This window comes from Eupeodes corollae, chromosome 1 (genome assembly GCF_945859685.1).
Source record: "Eupeodes corollae chromosome 1, idEupCoro1.1, whole genome shotgun sequence".
In the NCBI taxonomy this organism is placed as follows: Eukaryota; Metazoa; Arthropoda; class Insecta; order Diptera; family Syrphidae; genus Eupeodes; species Eupeodes corollae.
Window position 1 is genome coordinate 310,272,575 of NC_079147.1, and position 21,730 is coordinate 310,294,304.

At 33.9% G+C, this 21,730-nt stretch overlaps 1 protein-coding gene across 5 annotated transcripts in view; it reads left to right on the forward strand.

Moving 5' to 3' along the window:
- The window catches only part of LOC129942888 (protein TANC2), a 61,049-nt gene that overhangs the window by 35,042 nt on the left and 4,277 nt on the right, over positions 1–21,730 (forward strand). For 3 of the 5 annotated variants that reach the window (XM_056052007.1, XM_056052008.1, XM_056052009.1), the window contains 3 exons: positions 6,931–7,113; positions 9,623–9,765; positions 17,933–18,257. In XM_056052007.1, the coding sequence (XP_055907982.1) occupies positions 6,931–7,113; positions 9,623–9,765; positions 17,933–18,257 (651 nt within the window). The other 2 variants (XM_056052010.1, XM_056052011.1) reach the window with 2 other exon arrangements.

Below are 21,730 nucleotides of genomic sequence, written 5' to 3' on the forward strand. Positions count from 1 at the left end.
TCCGCCGCGCTCCACCGTTGTAAACAGTTGAACTTGAATTATTTGTTTCACGAAAAACCTATATTTATTTGTGTACTGCTAACTAAATACAAGCTGTGAAGGAAAGGTACTATACAACCTACAACTTTGAACTTCCTTCCGTTTAGCACTCGATAAAGAAACAGCAGACCTCAGTAGACTACATACCTACATCCGATGCAATAAAATAGAAGGGTACAAACGGTACGCTGTGTTACCCTTGCCGCCTCACACCGCCGCCGCCGCCGCCATCACTGCTGCCTCCGTCATCAGCAGTTTGCGTTGGCGAAATGTAAAAAAGAAATCAATTCAGGCTACAAAAAAGGATACCTGTCCGTTTTTGTTGGGTTGATCGGTCGTATAAAATAAAATAAAATAAAATAAAACCCCTCGAATTTTGCCCACACGCTCTTGCATCTACAATCTGGATTGCAGCAATTGAATTCAAATGCATTTCGCACACAGCATCCGCAGCCAAGAATGGATAAATCTATTGGGCGTACGCGCGCACTTTTTCATTCATATTGTGAAGATTTGTTTAGATTACTTTTGTGTCGAGGCACAGTGGACTACCAGAAGTCAAACTTCAAAGACAAACTCACTACCTTACCGACAAACTTAACAAATTTAAACACTAGAACTAACACCCTTAATGACAAACAATGGTTTTATGAAAATTAAATTTCGAATGATAATTTTGCAGCTGAAAGATTTTAGAATTTCGTTAAAACGCACTTTTTTGACGTTGGTTTTTGTTCTGTTTTGGATGTAATATGTCCCAATGTACGTTCACCGCCGGCTGTTAAAATACGCGGGTAGATTAAGTTTACACCAGCATCCGCAGTAATGGCATTAACTAAAATGTAGATCTAGTTTTATGCGCGTCTATAGACTGGTCGTTAGTTAGGTTTATACTCGTAGTTACATTCTATTCATGTTTATTTGCTTTAGAAAATCGTCGGGGCAACACCGGAGTTACAACGGGGCAACGGTGCGGAGCGGGGCGGGGTAATCTTTATATTGTTGAAACAAGTGTCGCACAGTTTTTCGCAGTATAGTAGGTTAGTGAAATTGCTCAACTAAACTCAGGCTCCATGATGGCTTGTTAAGCTTTAGATTGAATTTAATGACCAGATTCCAGAGTTAGATAGTTATTTGTTTTATTTGTCATTCTTTTTGTTTATTAAACTGTGGGTCATTGATCTAAAAAGATTAAAATGCACATGGTTAATAGAATCTGAAAATTTGATGTGGGCGGGACACGATGAGATTTAATCTAGGCGAGGTATAATGTCGCATCGTATAATTTTCCAGAGCCAGAAAAGTGAACTTGAAATACTAATTTTGGAGATAACACGAGTCTTTAATGAAATCATTATGAATCTAATCGGTTTGTTTTATTTTAATAAATGTTGCTTTTTAATTAACAAATTGAAACTTGCGCAATCAGTTGACCTCTATGCGTTGTCTTCGAATGGCTTTCAAATCATGTGGTTCTGGTGTATGACAGACTTTAATCCCACTATCCGTTCGGACCCACTCACCATTAAGTCCACGCACTTGTTGACGTTTCCATATAAACCAATGGCTTATTTTATTTGTAAGGCATAAGTATTGTTGTGTACGTACATATGTAAATTTTTGCTCAGTCAGTCAAAATGAGTTGGCCAAAAAGTGAATAAAAATATGTGGCAATAATTTCTATACGGTAATTTCATGGCATTGAACTTAATAAAAGAGATTTTGTATAAGACTCGCAACAATAAGAGGATTAGCGAAACTTACTCATTCAGCCAGCCTCAATGGAAGTAAAAATTTAATGGACCTTGGTTATGATTACAAAAACAAACATTTGTGTGTTAGGTACACAAATATGAATAAAATAACTTTCAAACTTAAAACATCATTCGAACCTTTTGTTTGATATGTTTTCACGGATTGTGGAAATTTTAATTTTTTGGAGAAGCACCACAGTTTGCGCATTTAGAATTGGTTCCGAGAATTCCGGTATCGGTATCCGGTTGTTCGTTGTATTTTTGTTTTTTTTTTTTTTTAAATTGTTTTCGCAATAAATATTTGTATTCGTATCATTGTTAAATTAGTTTAGGAGAATTCATATTTTTGCATACAAAGGGTGTTTATAAAGCTGCATGAGAAATGTCGATGGTTTTTGTCTATATTTTGACGGTTGAAAGTGTCAAACTGTTTTGACATTACCATTTTCGTCCAATAAAGTTTGAAGATTCATCATAAAAGTCGCAAATTAAGGGGAAAGTGTCTAGCGCTATTGGGCCAATGCAGATTGATTTTTGTTTCCGAAAATTTTTCAGCTAAACATCGATTAAATTTGTGTCCAACAAGACGGCACAACTTGTCATATATTGCACTTAACTATCAATTAAATTTGTCTCCAACAAGACGGCACAACTTGTCATATATTGCGCTTAACTATCAATTTGGGTTTGCCATTAAAAGCCAATATTCAAAAGCCATATTAACGCTAAACGGCCAGATTTTTTTCTTTTATATAATGCGCGCACTAAAGGGGTTATAAATACCCTTATAATTATTAAACACAGTGCGAGCAGTTAGGAAAGGAGGATAGGATTAGAAAGCAGAATCCGATGCACATTGGTTTTGAATTTTGGCACATCGTAATGAGTGGGAAATATTGAGCCTGTAAAGCATTCCACATTTGTGTAGTGCGGCTAAGGAAAGAATTTTTGTACTTAACATTACGTCCGCAATTGGGAGGAATGCAACTGACTATTTCAATAGAGCATTGTTTATAAAAGTAACGATAATACAATGACAGGCATGAGACCTTGCGGCGGTGTTCAAGAGAAGCAAATCTCTCAGTTAGAGAACGATCTCCAATTATTTTTAGAGCTCTTTTTTTCAATTCTATCCAAAAGACTGAATTACGTTATTAGAGCACCAGCCCAAATATGAGAGTTATACTCAAGGTTGGACGAATAAAAGCTTTGTAAATTATAGCCAGATCAGAAGGGATACAAAATTTCTTGCAACGTCGGAGAATACCTAAACATTTAGAAGCATTTTTGGCGATGTCAAATATGTGATCACTTCACAACAAGTGGTTTGTTATGCACATACCTAGGACTGTTAGTTGTTTAATCCAACCCATGGATTGTGGCATTGGGGAGGGTCACGCTTTCGTGACAGTAGACAGCATTGAGTTTTGAAGCATTAAATTCTACACGGTTTCTTAATCCCCATTGAACAATGCTGTCCAGATCAGAATTTAATGAGCTTATCATAGGAGCTTCATGCCAAACTCTATCAAATGCCTTTGAAATATCAAGTGCAATAAGCTTAATTTCTCGAAAATGATGTAAAGATTCGTTCCACTGTTCGGTGAGATAAACCATGAGATCACCAGTGAACCTATTGCAACGAAAGCCATACTACCGGTCATTAAGAAGCTTCCGTTCTTCAAGAAATTTCTTAAGCTGAAAATTGATCACCGTTTCCATGACCTTGGAAAGAAGGGACGTAAGTAGATTCGGATTCGGAAAAAGACCAGTAGAATAGGACAGATGGAAAATCTTACGCAGTGATTTTGCCAGCGTTGAAGAACACCTCTTCAGAACAATAGCGGGGTTGGGGATACTATCCGGGCCAGTGAGTTTGTGAATGTCAAGATCTTTTAGTACTCTAGCTACTGTAGGAGTGCGAAAGAAGATTCGTCCCATGAAATAGTTTACGCTTTCAGGTAAGGAGGAGTCATGTCACTCATTGACAGTATCGAAATAACAGCAAACTGTGCTGCAAGCAAATTGGCTTTATCAATCGAGCTTACAAAAGGAGTGTCATTGGACACGAGCGTAGGAACTGAGGATGACTTAGTGTTGCGCACGTTTTTTACAAATGACCAGAAATTTGTACTACCTTTGATACTTTGTAGTATTTTTTGCCTTAATTTCTGGTCATGCAGAAATTTATTGTGTCGAATATGTCCGTTACAATTCTTTCTAGCTTGTTTGAACTTATTCCGCTTTTCCTCAGTAGGGTTGGCTTAATATATCCTGATACCGATTAAAATCCACCGGTAAGTTTTTTCTGACAGAAATCTGTCATTGGAATTGTATAAAATAGAAACACAAATCAATGGACTGACTCTTAATTGTCCAAAAATCAGCTGTTTAGGAAAATGATTTTTCGTCAGGAAATCAGTCAAATTCATGTTTAGTAAAAAATAACTATGCCATCAAAATTTTCGTTTTCTCGAGAAAAAAAAACTTTTATGTAATTTGGAGTCGATTGAAAGTAGTTTGTGTTTAATGAAATGAAAACGCGGTAAAAGATCCAACAACTTTTTTCTGGATTTAGTTCAATGATAGCTATAATTAGACATTAACTCGTTACCGCGAGTTCACTTATACCGAGATAATATTTAAGAAAAAAATATAATGAAATGATGTACCAGATAATAATAATTAAAATTTAATTTGACAAATTTTATTATCAATCAAAGTTCTCAAGCTCTTTTAGAAAAAAAACATAACTCCTAAAAAAATATTTATTTATTATTTTATATACTAGGGTATTGATATTGTAAAGCCTAGTACATACTTGTGAACCATCTCGTGAACCCATACAAATTTCAGTTTTTGGTTCACCCGTGAACTTGCTCGTGAAGCTGAGTGGAGAACAAAGTGGAGAGTTTTCGTTCACGGGCAATTCACGTGCAAAATGTACGGGAACTGTTGGTGAAGCTGAAGTCAAATGTTTACAACGTGTACTTACAAGTGTGTACCAGTGAGCAATGTCAAAAGTTCACTTTCTCCACTGGCGAACGTTCACTTCACGAGGAAGTACGTACTAGGCTTAAAACGCAAAGAGACTCGTGATTGTCATTTTATAATTTTATAAAATTTATATCCACAAGTTGTTCTTAGCAACATTTTTTGATACGCAGAAAATCACTTGACACTTTCGAGGTGAGATCATCAGCTCGTATTTTGAAGTAGAATTATATGTGACAGGTATCTTGTCCAGACAGCTGTTATCATTCTAAGATAAATGTCAAACTGATATACATATTTAAACCAGCTTATATTAAGTCTCCACTCTCCATCAGTTGACTCCAAAGACTTGCGCCAGATTGTCTAGGTCTACTCAAACGACTAACGCGGCGTGCTTGTGCTTCAAAGTTGCACCTACATCCACATGGAGTTACATATATTTAACTCAATTTAAATTTTTGGTTCAACTATTAACAAAAGTATATTTTCATTGATCAAATTCATTCACAAAAATCCGATTCATAAATTAAGAAAAAATCGAAAAAGCCGACACATAAAATTCGACAAATACGACATTTTTACGTAGGCCACAGAGTGCTATATAGCCCGCCAATGCGTGACTTGTAAATGTACCTACAACATTTATGAATGCATACATACGTATGTAGATAGGTAGGTAAGGTATATTAAATACATTTGTATACTTAAGATACAAGTCTACCTTCACACCACCCTTTCATTAAAACATATTACATTATGTATCTACTCGTACGTACGTTCGTAGATATTTATTCTACTCTAGGCTTAGGAGTTATTTCATCTTTTTGCAAAAAGTCTGACATGTGTGGGATGACCGGTGCTGTAGCTGTGCCTTTGCTGCGGTGTGGTAGACGGACAATCTTTTTATTCAGTCTTGTGTCAGGTTAAAACGGCAGAAAGTCTAGCAACAACGCAGTGGCTGGGTATGCATAGGAAACGACAAGCCCACGTAAATCATTATAACATGGTGTTGCCTTTACAACCGAAGACGACAACGACGCGAAGACGAAGTCGACTACGACTTGACGCTAGTGCTGGAGCTGAACGCCGTTAAGAGTATTGATGTTGATGCAGTCCTATATAGCTCCATCGCCATCGCATCGGGGAATAAGTCAAGCAAATAAACAAAACTGCCCTCAAACTCAAATCCCCAGCTTGATCGTATGTGTTGCTTTTGCTATAATGTAGTTGCGATTGCAATTTGCAATGCATGTGGTGGTTTCGGCTTCAGCTTCAACACCACACGGTTTTTGCGGCTTCGAGGCACGACGATGCGACGCCTCACTAGGATGCCGAATAGCGTCAGCAAGCTTTGCTTTAATTTTTGCTGCGAAACTACTAGCAACTCAACTAGCTGCAGTATCTTGTCTCGTTGTCGGGAAGATGTGATTTTTAATTATTAACATCACGTTAGCTCCTTGTCACTTGGATCTGCTTCTGTTCGGTCTCGGTGCGGATGTTGTATAGATTCGGTTAAAGTGCGACGCGCGGTGCTACCATTAAAACTGATCGTGCAGCTTGAGAAGAAAATCAATTCAATAGTTAGTGTTGTTGGTTTAACAAAGAAAGGCCTTTTTCAATACATATTTTTTTTTTCATTTTTGTTTTCAGTTTTCACATCCCAAGTGAAGGTCTAAATCGTGAAACAATTTGACATTTTGAAATCCCACTTTAATGTTTTTTTTTCTCTCTCTTAAAATCCCTCGACAAAGTTAAAAACAGTGTAAAACAAACAGTCCCAGCTCAGTTCAGTTGTCGAAATTAAAATTGTATCGCTTCGTGCGGAAAGCGTCTGTTGTCTGGTGGTATGCATGCTAAATTGAAAATTGCAATTGTTTGCTTAATTATACAATCACGTTTTTGAATTAATAAACAGCAAATGAAAACTTATTGTATTTTGATTAGCTGTAGCCTTGTAATGTGTATTGATATCATATTATAGAAATTGTATGTAAATTGGTCTTTTTTATTTCTTCTTGTAATTTTATATATATGCTTAGTTTGAGTTATGCATTTTTATTTACTCGTATTTATTTTAAATTTATTTCTTTTTGTATGAAAGAAACTGCATACTTGACGATTTTTCTTGTTTTTTGTATTTCAGACCTACAATCAATACGACGTTTATTAGAACATGAAACAAGTGGCGCAGTCTGTCCAAGTTGTCGAATTTCATTTGACAAAGGAAAGCGACGGAAATTGATTGACACCTGTGGCCATGAGAGATGCTATTCCTGCATGTTTCGCAACGATCAGTGTCCAATGTGTATGAATAGCTCTTTGAAAGGTTCGTATATCAAATTAATTTATTTTATGTGTAACGAGCGCAAGTTTTCATATCATCTGAAGAGAAGAAGTGGATGGAATTCGCAATTGATTTATTAGTGACACAAAGTCAAATTATTCCATCATGCATTTTAATATTATTTAAATTGGCGTAAATTTGAATGCGTTATTAACGAGTTTGATTACTGAATGTGTATTAAAAGGACAGTGCATAGTTATCTGAAGTAATGTTTAAGAATGATTTGTGTTATGATTTTGTTAAAATGTGTTCAACTTTTCGAAGATCCTGACACAGTAATAACCATATTTACAAAACAACTGTCACTATTTTCAAATGGTGGATACTTAATGCAAAATGACGTTTAAGTCGTATGATAACAATACAAATTAATCATCAGGTATCTATTTTTTACCGTTTATATTTAAAAAAAAAACTGCTTTAAGGTAGTTTATACTTCAAAGTGAATTATTATATAAACCGCAATAGATCTAACGTCAAAAAATAAGTTATAAACAGCATTTAAATTAAACTTGATCTTAATGTTATACGTTGCTTATTTTAAGTAGCCGGCTATTCAGCGGATGTCAGTTCTGTCATCTTTCGACATTTGGCAAGTTAAAACTACGAAACTACTAAATGTGGTACAACATTCAATAACTCTTTGCAATTATTTAAATTTACCACAAGACGTGCTGCATGCTCCACAAGGAAAAAAGCACACGCAATTTTGCAAAGAAAAATGTCCTGACCATCTTATTTCTGGAAAAAGGCGATTACAATTGGCTATTGAGATCTTGTGATTTAACACCTTAAGACCTAAGGCCTACTTTTCTATAATCGATTCATGCACTTTTTTGAAGAGTCTCAGCTCGACTTCGACTTTAGAATTACTCTATCACGCACCATTTTCTAGATATCATATTTTTAACTCGCCAAAAAAAAAGTTGTTAAAAACTTTTTGAAGCTGTTTATTGAATAAGCATTTTTTGTTAAAGTATTCATAAAAAAACGTTTTTTTTTTCAGCAGAAAAGGCAAGACTTTAGGTCCGTTTGCGTTCCTTCCTAAAAATTTAATTAGCTGTATTCTTTAGCCGTCCGGCATAAATTTTAAAGTATTCATCAAAAACGTTTTTTCAGCTGAAAAAGGCAATACTTTTTTGCGTACCTTAATAAAACAGTCTAATTTTATGAAAATTAAAAATTCTTTTCCAAAAAACAGCAACAAGATTGCGGTTTTCAACTTTCAATTTAAGCAAGTTTTTTCATAAATAAATAAATAAACAATGGACCATCATGATGTTGCTTGAATTTCATATTGTCTTAATTTATCTATTTACAAAAAATAAATAAATTCTAAACACGAAATGAAAAGATGATGTTTCAAAATTTATATTTTTTTATAGTTAAATTGGGGGAAAAATTTGTTGTTTTCCCGCTCGCTAACTTTGTTGTAGTTTTGTCTTTTTGTGAGAGAATTTTTCCCCCACTCTTTAAAATATTTCTTTTTACGAATTTTAGTGCAGTACCCGAACGCACCTTTTATATGTCACTTTTTGTTCACCTATTTTTAAGAGATTTTTAAACATATTTAAAAAAGATATAAAGTTACATTGAGAACGTATATCCTTTAAATTTGGGCAGAGATCTTAAACCGAAGTTCGGATTTATAATAAACAGAACCAAAACTCTCAAAGGTATTTTTAAAAACCATGAAAGTATAAGATTCTAGGTTTCTCAAAACTTCCTTTAAGAGTAAAAAGAAAAAGACTCATTAGTCATCTCAAAACTTATTACAAATTCCGGAAAGTACACAAATAAAATACCAAAAAGAAGTTATAGGCTTTTAGAAATGTTTGCAAACCTTATACAATTCAGCAACTTGTCATCGATGATAATTTCGTTTTAAAAAGAAATACCTATTCTTTACTAGAAATACTTTGATGTCAAATTAACAACATTTTTGAGTTCATTCTTAAACATTGAGATACTTAAAAACACAACATGTGCACTTTACTTTTAAAAAAAAAAAACAAACATCAACATCACCTACTAGTATGTTATTAAAATGATGATTACTATTTATAAAAGTGAGGGTAAAAGTTTTAGATTTTTTTCATTCAAAAAAGAATAATGAGATGTCAGATGATATGTTATTATATTATATCCCAAGTTTCTTTGGATCGAAGACTATTAATCACAACAGCCTATAAGCAAACTTTCACAACTTTTTCCATTTTAATTGCCTCCACAAATGCTGTACTCATATACGAGCGAGGACGCTAGTTATTAAATTCGCACTCATATCATTCGTTACAAAATATTGCTGAACATTACACTAATTTTATATTAAATTTTGTTTTTTATACCAATAACAAAGTTAAGTTAAAAATAAAAAACTGTAAACATACCATAATTACATAGAAATAAATGATCGTTTGGTTGATTTACGTTTATTTTTTTGGTAGGAAAACTTATTAATGTGTTTTGTTTGTTTTGTTTAACATTACAGATGTGGACTGTAGTAATACCCAAGGCTATGATACGGGCATTGGCGGATCGACATCAACAATTGTTAGTCCTCTGGGGTCTCCACAGCCACAGCTAAGATCACAATTGCGCACAAATGCCGCTGCTTTGTCAAAATATATGCAGGTAAGTGCCAAGGTGTTTTTGTAAATATTTTAAGGTGACCATATATATTTCTATTACATATTCCAAAACCAAGTCATTTTTTTAAACTCAAGTCTTTTATTCCCTCATTTTTGTTTATCATTTCATACGTAAAATTTTAAATTGGGAGAAAACATTAAACGATTTAATACGCTTCACTATCTCTCAACGGTTTATAAATGACAAAATCACAAAATGGCTTCTTTGATTTTAAATAATTTGTTAAGTTCATGTGACATTGAAGTTCAAACATTTGAAATTATAATAGGTCTATTCCTCGGATTTATGTTTAAATTTAGGTAATTACTTATCAACTAGCGAATCAGCTAAATTAAAGCCAGTTTTTTCAACCCAAGGCCAATCTTGGTTGGGACTTTCCTTTGGATGATTTCAGTTAAGTTCTGTCATAATTGCATTGCTCGCACAACCAGAAATGCTAGTAAGTTAACCCTTGAGCTCAATTTTGGACCTACTATCAAGTATAGAGTCTTTTTTAGCCGCACATCAAGAATGTGAAATGATTTGCCACATTCTGTTTTTCTTCCCTTTTTGATATTCAAAAACTTTATTTCCTTTTGAATTCCTTCCCATTCAACACTCACACTGTGTTTTAAAAATAATAACGGTCGTCAAAATCTATTTGAGTCTTTGAGAGATTATCTACAAAGTGTGTGTTTCGTAGTTGAAGATCATAATCGAAAAATAAACTTTCTTTTATTGAAACACAGATGGTCACCATGTATCTAATATTCCCAATCGTGTTGTCCTACTCTGCACTCTACGCTATCCACGTTTATAAATCGTCGTCGTTAGGTCCACAGTGCACGCTGAGACTGGCTGTAGCTGTAGCTCTGCTCCATAGCTTACCTACTTGCTATATAGTGAATGTACACGAAATCTTGTTGTGTCTTGGCTTTATTTAAGGCATACGTTTGACTGACATTTAAACAATTCAAAATTGGGTCAGTCAAAGATTGTAAAAGTCTATTAGAAAATTATATTCATTCGTAAATTATTATGGCTTAAGGATGAACAGATTTGTTGTTGTCTGTCAAGTGTCACCTTCTTCACTGATGTACTCGTGTGTTTGTTTTTGATCTGAAAGTTTAAATGTTCGAAGCAGACGAGACGACAGTTAAGTGTGCTCAAAGCCGCACCATCTCTGATGATCATGTTCAATGAATATTAACCTAATGAGGTCATAAGCTCTTAAGCTAGTGTGTTCTCGCCCTTATCGGCACTTCTATATAAATCTATTTAGACATCAGATGAGATATTGAATGTCAGATAACACGCCTATCACTATACACAATCGGAGTCACAAAAGCACGTGGAAAGAAAGGTTTGGTTGGGGTGCAGCGAGCGCGAAAGATACATATACCGTTTAGATGTCATGGGAAAAACTGCAGTGGGAATGTCTAAAAGTGGCCATACACTACCGAGCCATTTTGACAGATGCGTTTGGAATTTATTGACGGTCAAAATGGTTACTACGTATGTGACCGACTTAAATGATTGGCTCTTCAGGATGAAATGTGTGCAGTTTTGTGTGAAACTGTCAGAAAATGATTCCGAGAATCAAAGATAAAAATAATAAAATAACCTGACTTTTAAATATCTATTTCTACCAATAACTTTTCGTTTTCTTACGATCATGAATTGGTTTAAAAAGTGCATCTAATAGTTTGAAAAGTACTCAATAAACTGTTTTAAGATAACATTGAAATGAAAATTAATTATAATTTAAATTTGTAGTTTTATCAAAGAAAGATGTCTATATTTGTTCTTAAATGTTTACGGCCCTGCCTGTACTCGATATATTTATACTGGTGCTGTATTTTTCTATCTTCATTTGAGATAACTTAAACGTCACATAAAGTTATGGAAGAAAACTACTTCATAAATAAATTCCGGCAAATATCGTGCTTTTATTTTATGAGCCCGTATATAGCTTCTCAAAATTTGATCGTCTCCGTCGCGTCAGATCTATCAATGTTCTTTGGTCAATCGGTGTAAACAGGTTCTTAGAAACTTGTGTTCTAAAGGTTTATTTGTTAAACGCAAACTTGCTGGATGGACGCAGCAGAACAGATATCCGTTGGATCTTTAAGACTTAAAAATTGGATGTGATAAATTAATATCGAACGCATGAAATGCGTAGGTTTTTTATTTGAATTAAGAACATCTTCCTTCCGGTTCTCACTGCCTACGCAAATAAAACGATAAGTGATATTGTTATGCATAAATTAACGGTGTTTATTTAGTTGCTTTATGAGAAATGCCCGTAAGTTGTCGGAATTTGATAACTTAATACTTAATAAAATAAAAAGAATTTCGATGGAGAACTCGTGTCGTATACTTATCGATAAAAGTGGACAGTAAACTTAAAGTTTTTCGTAGAGGGAAAACTTTTTTTAAATTAAATGGTTCTGAAGTTGAGTGATTTGTTAAACGGTATGAAGTGATTTGCTTTTTTAAATTGTAGTTAACGATGAGTACACATAGCTATAACTGTCAAAGGGGTCTCTTAGCGGTCATTAGGCAAAAGTATTGTCAATTTTAAATTTGAAAAATTATGTAAATTTAAATTTTCAAAAACAAATTGAAAAAGTTCAAACATTGAACTTGTAGATTGTTCTTTAATAATTGTCCTAATACCAACAAATAAATTTGCATTCGAATGCAAACGTTGCGCTTTTGATCTGCAAACTGAAATGCTTCGTTTAATCCCATGTTGGTTAGGCTATCCTGATGCATAGGGAGATTTTTCGATACCTGAAAGAACTGACAAAAAAAATACATATGTAGGTACAAATTTCGGTTGCAAACAAATTCTTTATACGAAACTCCTTAAACTATAATTTCTATTCTTTTTTAATATTACCTAAATAAATAAATTTGGAAATTCAATCACATGATTAATCAGCTGTTCTGGTAGAAATGTCAAAACTGACAGTTGAATACCTTCGCAGCTCATTCAACAGATTTTGTAATTGGTGTGATTAAAGGCTCAAACTGTCAGTTCAGTTTTTAGCCTCTTCATCCCCTCGTCCAATTTAAAACAACTATTGAAGGCTTTAAAAAAAATTGCATTCTAAAATACTAAATCTTAAATCATGTATATCTGCCAATTATCGTACGACAATTAAATCATTTTATTTCCCAACCAAAATAAAGAAAAGATTTTTCTACCGCTGGCATTGTGTTTATTGTCTTCTTTTTTCTATAAAAATCTTCTAAGGTTTTGTTGTCGAGGAATCTTTGATGGCGGGATTATTGCTTGAATATGCTGAGGTTTCTGTGAATTTATAGCAATAAATTAAAAAGACTCACAATGCTGATGTGAGTATGTTGATTTGGGTTGCTTTTTATTTTAACTGGCATATTCCAGAAGTCCGTTCACTCTTTTATAATGCAATTAATTCTTGTTGCTGGCCAAACTATGTATCACAAGCTGCAAACTACATCATAGACTCGTCGTCGTCGTTCTCCGATGTTGTGCCAGTTTTAAAAAGCAAGCCAACAACACAGTTTTTTTATTTCGTAACACCTATTCACGCTAAATGTAACCTCATAACTCAGCTCAAAAAGTTGGCTACACTTTAAAGTTGACCTGCAATGCAATGCCGGTTTGGCATGGCTTGGGTTGGCTTAGCTTATAGCTAGGCTGAGCTGGGGCTTGGATGAGGCCGCGACAACAACTCGAACAAGTCAAATGGGCATAAAGCATAAATCTATATGCAAGCTCTTGTACAGCGAAAAATATTGAAAAATTGTGTTCATTTTCAAAATGCAAATCCAAATAATCAAAGTTTATAGCCAACACAGGTTTCTATATTTCGTTTATCTTAATCAGTTTCTATTGCATCATGAATTAATATCTTAATCGGGAGACGAAGGGGGAAAGTATAAAAGCCAAAAAAAAACTCTTGAGAGCGCGAAAGTTGAAGGTGTAATTGCGCCTTTCCCATGCAACCATCGCAGGTTCAAACGAACTCTGAAGAAACCAGAGCGAATTTTATAGATCGAATTCATGCTTTTTATGAAGGAGGCGCAACTAAATATTAATTGGGCGTTGAAATCAACCTTTTCGTCTGCGAAGCCGTAAAACGATTTCAAGACACACTTTTTTCAATCGATTCAAATAAGTTAACTAAAATGATGCAATGCATAAAAATAACGAATCTGTCTATAGTACTCGTATGTATACTTGGCTTACACATAAGAAGGTAAGCTGGGGGACTATTCAATTCAATTTATGTGCGTCGTAATTTCTCGTAAGCGACTCCACACGGAGCTTTACCTTTAATCACTTTTTAGATTAAGTGTGGTATTCTATGGAATGCCCCTCTTCTTCAAGGTGTGCAACATAGACTTTATTCAAATTCTGAACCAAAAGAATTTTAACGATAACTAAGAAAAAACTTTATTAAATTTGAAATCGTTTTTGAAGCTTGAAATCAAAATAACACTTCTCTCACATTTTGTTAAAGGTCGAATGGTCAGAATTGTTTAAGAAGTGGATACAATTTTTTGAACTTTAAACATTTCTGACAGATAGCTGCGATGCGAAAGTCACAGAACGTAGGCTCTGAGGTGCGTTCTTTTTCAAACATTTTTGATACTAAATTTCAAGACAATTACGATTCGTAACAATATGAACACATAACATCGTTTCATAACATATTTTTTAAGTTTCAAATAACTGCGATTTGTAACAATCCGTTATTCAGCTCTAGGAGATAAGTTGAAAGTTGGAATATTTACACAATGTAAATGAAAGGAAATTAGTACCCGTGGCATGCGTGGGACTGTCTACCAGAGGTTTGAAGTTTTTTTACGGGTACTGCATCGTGCGTAGATAATTTCTCCAAGAGTAATTCTTGTCATGAAAAGTGATTTCTCAAACTAGCCGTTGGGATTCGGGTTAAAAATGTAGGTCCCCTCCATCCCTGACTCGCACACAGGAATGGTTGGAAATTGTAAGTAACTAGGCCCTATTTTTCAACGGTCTGTTTTGCCACCCAATTTATTTTATAAGTGAAAGAAAAGAAAAATTGATAGTGGTCGTTTGACAGATTTCTAACAGTAAAAGTTTTTTCTTTTTTAGGTAAGAGCAGAGCCTGAACTGTCAAACGTAAAACGTTTAGAGCTCCAGAATTGTGTTTCGTTTTTGTTTTAAACGTTTTCTGGGCATTTTTTAGGGCACGCTGTGTAGCAGAAAAAAATAATTTGTTCTCTCATTTGATTATATGTAATTAGTTTTTCCATTTTAATTTAAGTTTTGAATCTTATTTTTCGTTTCTTTAGAATAAAATAACAAGTAAATTGACAAATGTCAAATAGTGATAGCTAAATTTTAAGTCCTTTGGATAGTTTATCTTGGATAGGTGAATTTTTAGATACCTTGTTGAACGAGTTGGAATTCTGTATTGAGATAGCTGTAAAAAAACAAAAAACAACTTTCAGCTGTTCACAAAAAGCAGAGAAACATTTAAGCTTTGAAGTCAAAATTGTTGTAAGATAAAACATTTAATGCATACTTCAACTGATTCGTCGGACGATGATGAATTTATAGGTGCTTAACAATTAAATAAATGATGAGGTTCTTCAACTTTAGAATGCTGCACACTAGACTGGAGGTAAGACCCAGCAAATTGGTCACCTACAAAACGAGAACAAAATAAGTGAATTTTGAAGTTTAAAAAATCAGATCATAAATATCTTCTAAAATTCGGAGACAAAAAGCTTCTTAATCGCCTATTATGCACAGAAAATCCTCAAATACAACAACAAAGCTGAAGTCAATTTTCAAATTTTTTGAAATTCATTCCTTCAGATACCTACATACCCTACATACGTTCTTGGATACCTTTGGATTCCTTGCTGTTTTTGATCAGCTGTTATTTTACTCGTAAAACACTAACAAAAAGGTATCAGAATACCCTATCTGTCTAAGACTGAACGCAACCATTGCAAAAATAATTCTTGATAAAAGATTGTCAAAGAATGTTCGACTCTGTTCGGAAACCTTTTCCGAGATAAAAAAGCCTAATAGTCTTAGGCAGTAGATTCTTACAAATTCCTACTATTTTTTTAGCAACAACCATGAAATACAAAATAGAACTTTTTTTGTCAAAGGAATGACTTTTCCGGTTAATTATTGGGCTTAACCAAGACAACAATCAAATTTATATAAAGAAGACTACCTCGCGATATATAGGGTAAACATTGATTTGTTATATTCGCCTGTTCACGGTTTTTATTCAAATTGAGGCACGTTCGCACATCGCGTCGTTTGCTGAAAGTTACGACTTTATGCAGATGATCGACGATTTAGGTTGAAAGTAAAGTATTATGAGAACAATCAGTAAAGTGAATCAGTGAGTAAAGCTCCTTCAATAACCTATTATTTAATTTTGTTTCTTTCTCTTTTATTGGATTGGAAAGTTTAGCTAAAAAATTCATAAAACTGCATTTATGTTCAAAACCAAAGTCATCGCTTCACACTTACCAACATTAATCTTTGTTCGAAACTCCTATAGCGTGAATAAAATCAGTTCGATGCATTGCATAATATCTTAATGCGCATATGAGCCATTCACTTACATTTAAACATAAAATCTTGGGCGCAGAATAACCAAGTCTTCGCATTAAAGGGTCAATTCAGAGGAACTGAAAACAGGTATCGAGAAGTGCCTGTGGGAAAGAACGGTTTTGTATAGTCTTCAGCCATTAACCTCACTTAATAACTTATATACTTGATGTTCTCTGCATCCATTCATACATAATGTAGGTAGGTAGGTAGAAGGTATACCTTTGCCTGTATCACAGTATCCTACTTCGAGACGAGGTTCAATCCGGGGCTTGAAGCTATAGCCGTATATATTCGCGAAGATGTATTTATATCTTATGCGTTTTTAATTATGATTGCATTCAAACAAGAAAATGCATCCACCATGTACATCAACATAAAACTGGTATACGATGTCTGCACATATTCTTCTCCACTCGTGCACATATCCACATCCTACATTCGTTCTCCGATGATACTAACTTTGGTCCGATCGGAGGTGACTCATTCAATATACGAGTATGTTGTATGTATTATAATTTTAAGAACAGGGTGTTTTTTTTTTTGGGTGCAGGAGATGTTTAAACGAATTGACAGTTGGGACGGTTAAGCTGTGTTGACACTTCTGTTTCGTAAGGTTTGGAAATTTATCATACATTTTTTAACGCAAAACAACGCTTCCAATTTACGAAAATTTTGTTTAAAAAAAAAAGACATTTTCTCGAGAAGGTCATAGAGACTTTCGCCATTTTACAATGTTTAATTATGAAGCTTATTTCTTTTTTTTTAAGCGAAATTATAGTACATGAAGCGAAGACAATCCACAAGTCACTAAAAAATCACAATAACATGCCTTGATATCGACTGTTTGGTTGCAGTCTACCATCTGGTGGCATCATTGGTCCTTATTTCTTTCGAAAATTACCGTTACGATAAATGGGGACTGATTTTTTGTTTCAAAAAATTAATCAGCTAAACATCGACGACATTTTGTCCTACATAAGGTGCAACTTGTCGCACATCACGTTTAACCATCAATTTGGTGGCAACATTATTTCTGGAAGAAGTCCTGTTAAGCTGGTTCCTCGTTTTTGCTACTTTACGTCTCTCTGCAACGTTGTATAAGAAAATCAACCGAAAATCATTATTGATAAATATTTCTATCTTATATTATTGCTTAAAGTCATCAAGCTCTTAAAAAAGCACCCGGTACATAGATAGAAGTTGGCAAAGAATGAACTTGAGATGAAAATCTCCAAGATGAAGATCCAAAGCAACTTGACTAGAGTTCTGTTTCCTTGTGTACGGACATGGACAGGTCAGACGGATGCAGTGCGGTGTATGGTTTTCGTGATTTCTTTTCCTGAAACTGGTCAGTTCTTCTTTTTTTTAAATCAAAGGGAATTTTGTGTGGGTCTCTCATAATGAGCATCGTGTTGCAGAATTATAATTTTTTCCGTCTTTCATTATCTTTTATTTTTATATCAAAATAATGTATACAAAATTGATCATAAATTATCATTAAAACTTCCCATATATTGATTTTTTCGTGAATAATGAATGACTTTCACACAGAATCGCCAGGAGTCGATATCACCAGATTTTCGATATGCTAGCGTTGGCAAATTACCCAAATCATTAGGATCTCCGAATGGGACAGCTTCAACACTACCAACCACAACATCAACATCAACACCAGCGACCACGACATCATCTTCGGGCAATGACAACAATAATAGCTTTGGAGAAATCGCTAATGCTGCAGCAGCCGCATTTGCTACACCACCGCCAACTAGAAGAAGATTTTTCAATCATAAAAATTTAAGAAGTGCACTGACCGGTGGTCACCGGAGAACGGCATCTAATGGTTGTCCAATTGATTCGTCATCAATTTTATCTGGTAAGTAAAAAAAAATGGTTTAATTAAATATTAAAGTTGGGTTTAGGGGGATAGATTGATACGTTCACGAAAGACTTAAGAACAAAATTCAAAATTTTTCAAAATTCAAAAAGATTTTGAAAAATTGGGTTTACTGCTTCGTTTCTATATAAAAACGTTAGATAAATAAAGCTTAAGCCAAAAGAATGGGAACAAAACTTAATTTGTATTTCTTGATATTAGCACATTAGGGAAACCTTCCCTTAGCCTGACAGCATGAACAACAAACTGACCTTTGTCAAACACGTATGTGTAGACGGGCTTAAGTTGACTTGAGAAACAATGATTAGGTCTATTAGATAGACAACTTGGATTTTTTTAACAATCAAATTGAAAAATAAAATATAACACCGGTACTTGAAGAAAGCTTTCAGTTAACAGCTTATAAGTTGACGAGCCTAAAACGAGACATGATTAAATCTATGCAGGTTAAAAACAAAAATCGAGCAGTGGCATAAAATGATACCATTTACCATCAACTTCTGTGCTTATGTCAAAATGTCAGCTGATAGATTTTTATTCAACTGAAAGCTTCACTTTATAACTCCGTAATTTGACTCTGAGTGCACAATTTTCTTAATGTTTTGTGTAAAAGGTTTCTTAGTCACATTTTTAAAAGAACGTCTTTCTCTTTGCAACACAGAACACAATTGTAACCTGTGCAAGGACTTTTTTGTAGATGAAAATGATGATTGTACTTTGGCAGGTAAAAGATAGACAAAAGGTAGCAAAGTTCCAAGTTTGAAAATAATAGGCAGGTTCCGACAACATAAGGGACTTTAAAGTTTCTAGTATGTGACTTTAATGGAAAGTTGACTGGAAAGTTAGTGAAGAAAAATCTCCCTTACTATCAAGTTTAAATTTTTAGTAGATCATGTTTTTTTTTATTCAACAGAAAGCTGATCTTTATTGCTCTATGATTTATTTATTTTTTGCAATTCTTCATTTGTTGCTTTCTGTTCCTTGTCAATTTGGAAAAGAAATAAATAATATTTCGAATATTTAGAATACAATATACAAATCGTGATGGACCTGTAGCTTGCTGAGGAGTTTTTTTTTGTAGAAAATTATGTGTTTGGTATAGTTTTTGTGCTATTAACTGAAGTTAGGGGTTAGTGCAGTAAAGTTCCGAGTTTGAAGTTTATGACACTTGAAAAACTAACTAGTTGCCTTAGTCAAAATGTACGGTCAAAGAATGAAGTTGACTGCGAATGAGGTCCCTTATGTTGCCTGAACCTGCCTAATGTCATCTGAAAAATTAACTAGCTGCCTTGGTCTTTTGCATTCAAAAACTGCAGTTGACTGCAAATAAAGTCCCTTTATGTTGTCTAAATCTGTCCATTTTATAAATGTTTCTTAAAAACTAATATTGTCAGCTAAGATATGAAATCCATTTGCTGTAGCTTCATAAAAGTCTAAGCTTAAGGCGCCGTTTATAGCTATCGGTAAAATCCTTCAGTAAATTTTCGTTTTACATTTTCGAACATGTAAGAGCTTTAATTTCATGAATAATGAATGTAATATAATGAATTCTAATGGCAATAATTTTTTTCACAAAGAAACAACATCGGTGTATTTAAATTTATTGGTGATAATATCATCATCATAAGTACCTTTACTTTGCTTGAACATCAACGAAAGGTTTCTTGTCTAGCCCTTTTGTATCGTTATTTTAATGGTTTATCCTCTAGAGAAATAGCCAGCTGCATTCCTACCCTTAAACAGTTCAACCGTTATGCTCGCCCTTCTAGGAATGCTCATCATCATCAGTATACTCGAGCTTAACTTCGGTCGTACTGTCAAGTACAGGGATTCGTTCTTTAGCCGTACTACGCGAATGTGGAATGCTTTACCACACACTCAGGAATTCAAAACCAATGTGCACCGACATCTTCTTTCAAACCCTCTCTCCTCTTCCTAGTGCTCAGACTATGCCTCTGCATAATAAGAGTAGTAATATCCCCTTGAGTGTCCGCTTATTAAAAAAAAAAAACAACACATAAGCTAAATTAACCTTATTAATATTTTAAAAATTTTAATGATAAAATTAAATTTTTACTGAACAAATTACTGCAAAATGCCAACAAAACTCCATTTTATTCTTAAACACTTGATTTAAAAGTTAATAAAACAGTTCATTGATTTAATAAATTCTATTTTCAATATACGGTTACGTCAAAAAATAGAAATATTTTTAAAGATTAAAATGATTTGTGAATAGTTGAAAGCAAAATTGTTTTTTAAATGTATTAGAAAGGGTTTGTGTTTTCGTCACTTCAGTGGAAAGACTTTGTTCCAAAGCTCAACTGAAAACGAATTTATGGATGAAAAATTAAAAATAATTAAGAGAAAAGTACTGGCTTAAATTAAGTGTTCTTTTAGTACAAAAATTCTACAGCTCATTAGCATCATTTTAAAACCAAACATAACAAAGTTATCTTTCTTAATCACTTTTGAATCTCGAATCAAAGTGATAAGTGGTATCCAAAAGTTATTTTCAATTAACATCTTCATCATCTATGACATTAAGTAAAATTTTTGCAGAATTAAGACATAATGTTGAATGCCCAACCAAAAATTTGACATTTTTCTGTAAGTGTTTCTATTATTTTGTTAATCTCTATAAACTTAGTGCAATCTATGGCACATATCCTTTGTGTACTCAACTCATAAAATTCTTAATTGAATAGTTTAACAACGTATAAAACGTTTATAGAACATAGCTTCTTCATGACGTGTTAGATTTAGTTAAGTAAAAAAGCTGTAATGAAATGTTTCTATTAGTTTGGTCACAGCTATAGATCTACAAATTTTAAAACTTTTGTGTCCCAAAAATTTGTGCCCAACTAAGGTTTTCCGACTAATGATCTCGTTTTTTAAGTTATTTGCTGTTTGAAGTTGGAAGACTTTGAATCCCCGAAAAAAATTCTAATAATTTCAAATCTTTCCTGCGTATCAAAAACTGTGTTTTGTTCTTTTGGCTAAAGTGAACACAATATTTTTTAAAATAAATGTATCTTTTATAGTTAAAGTTATTTATGTACATAATATAAACATGCATGCATCTTTCTACATGATTCATAAAATATTTTAACATTAATATGGTAAATGTGAACTATCGCTTAGTCTAAGACTTCTTCTTTTATCCATGTTATTATATCATCACATTAAGGTAACAATAATAATCCATTGGAAACATCAACGTGCTCCGATTCCGTTGTTACTCGCCGCCGCCGGAAGGCATTGAACAACAGTAACCTCAACGGTGGAAGTAGTGAAAATCGTTTGAATCGATTAAGTTTGGCCGGAACATCAATCTATGCTGGGCATCTATCGTCGTTGGTCTTTGGGAAGATCAAATCTCTGTGGAATGTGAATTCGTCGACCACAAGTTCGGGTCTAAATCAGTTAGCAGGCAGGAAACTTATTCATAT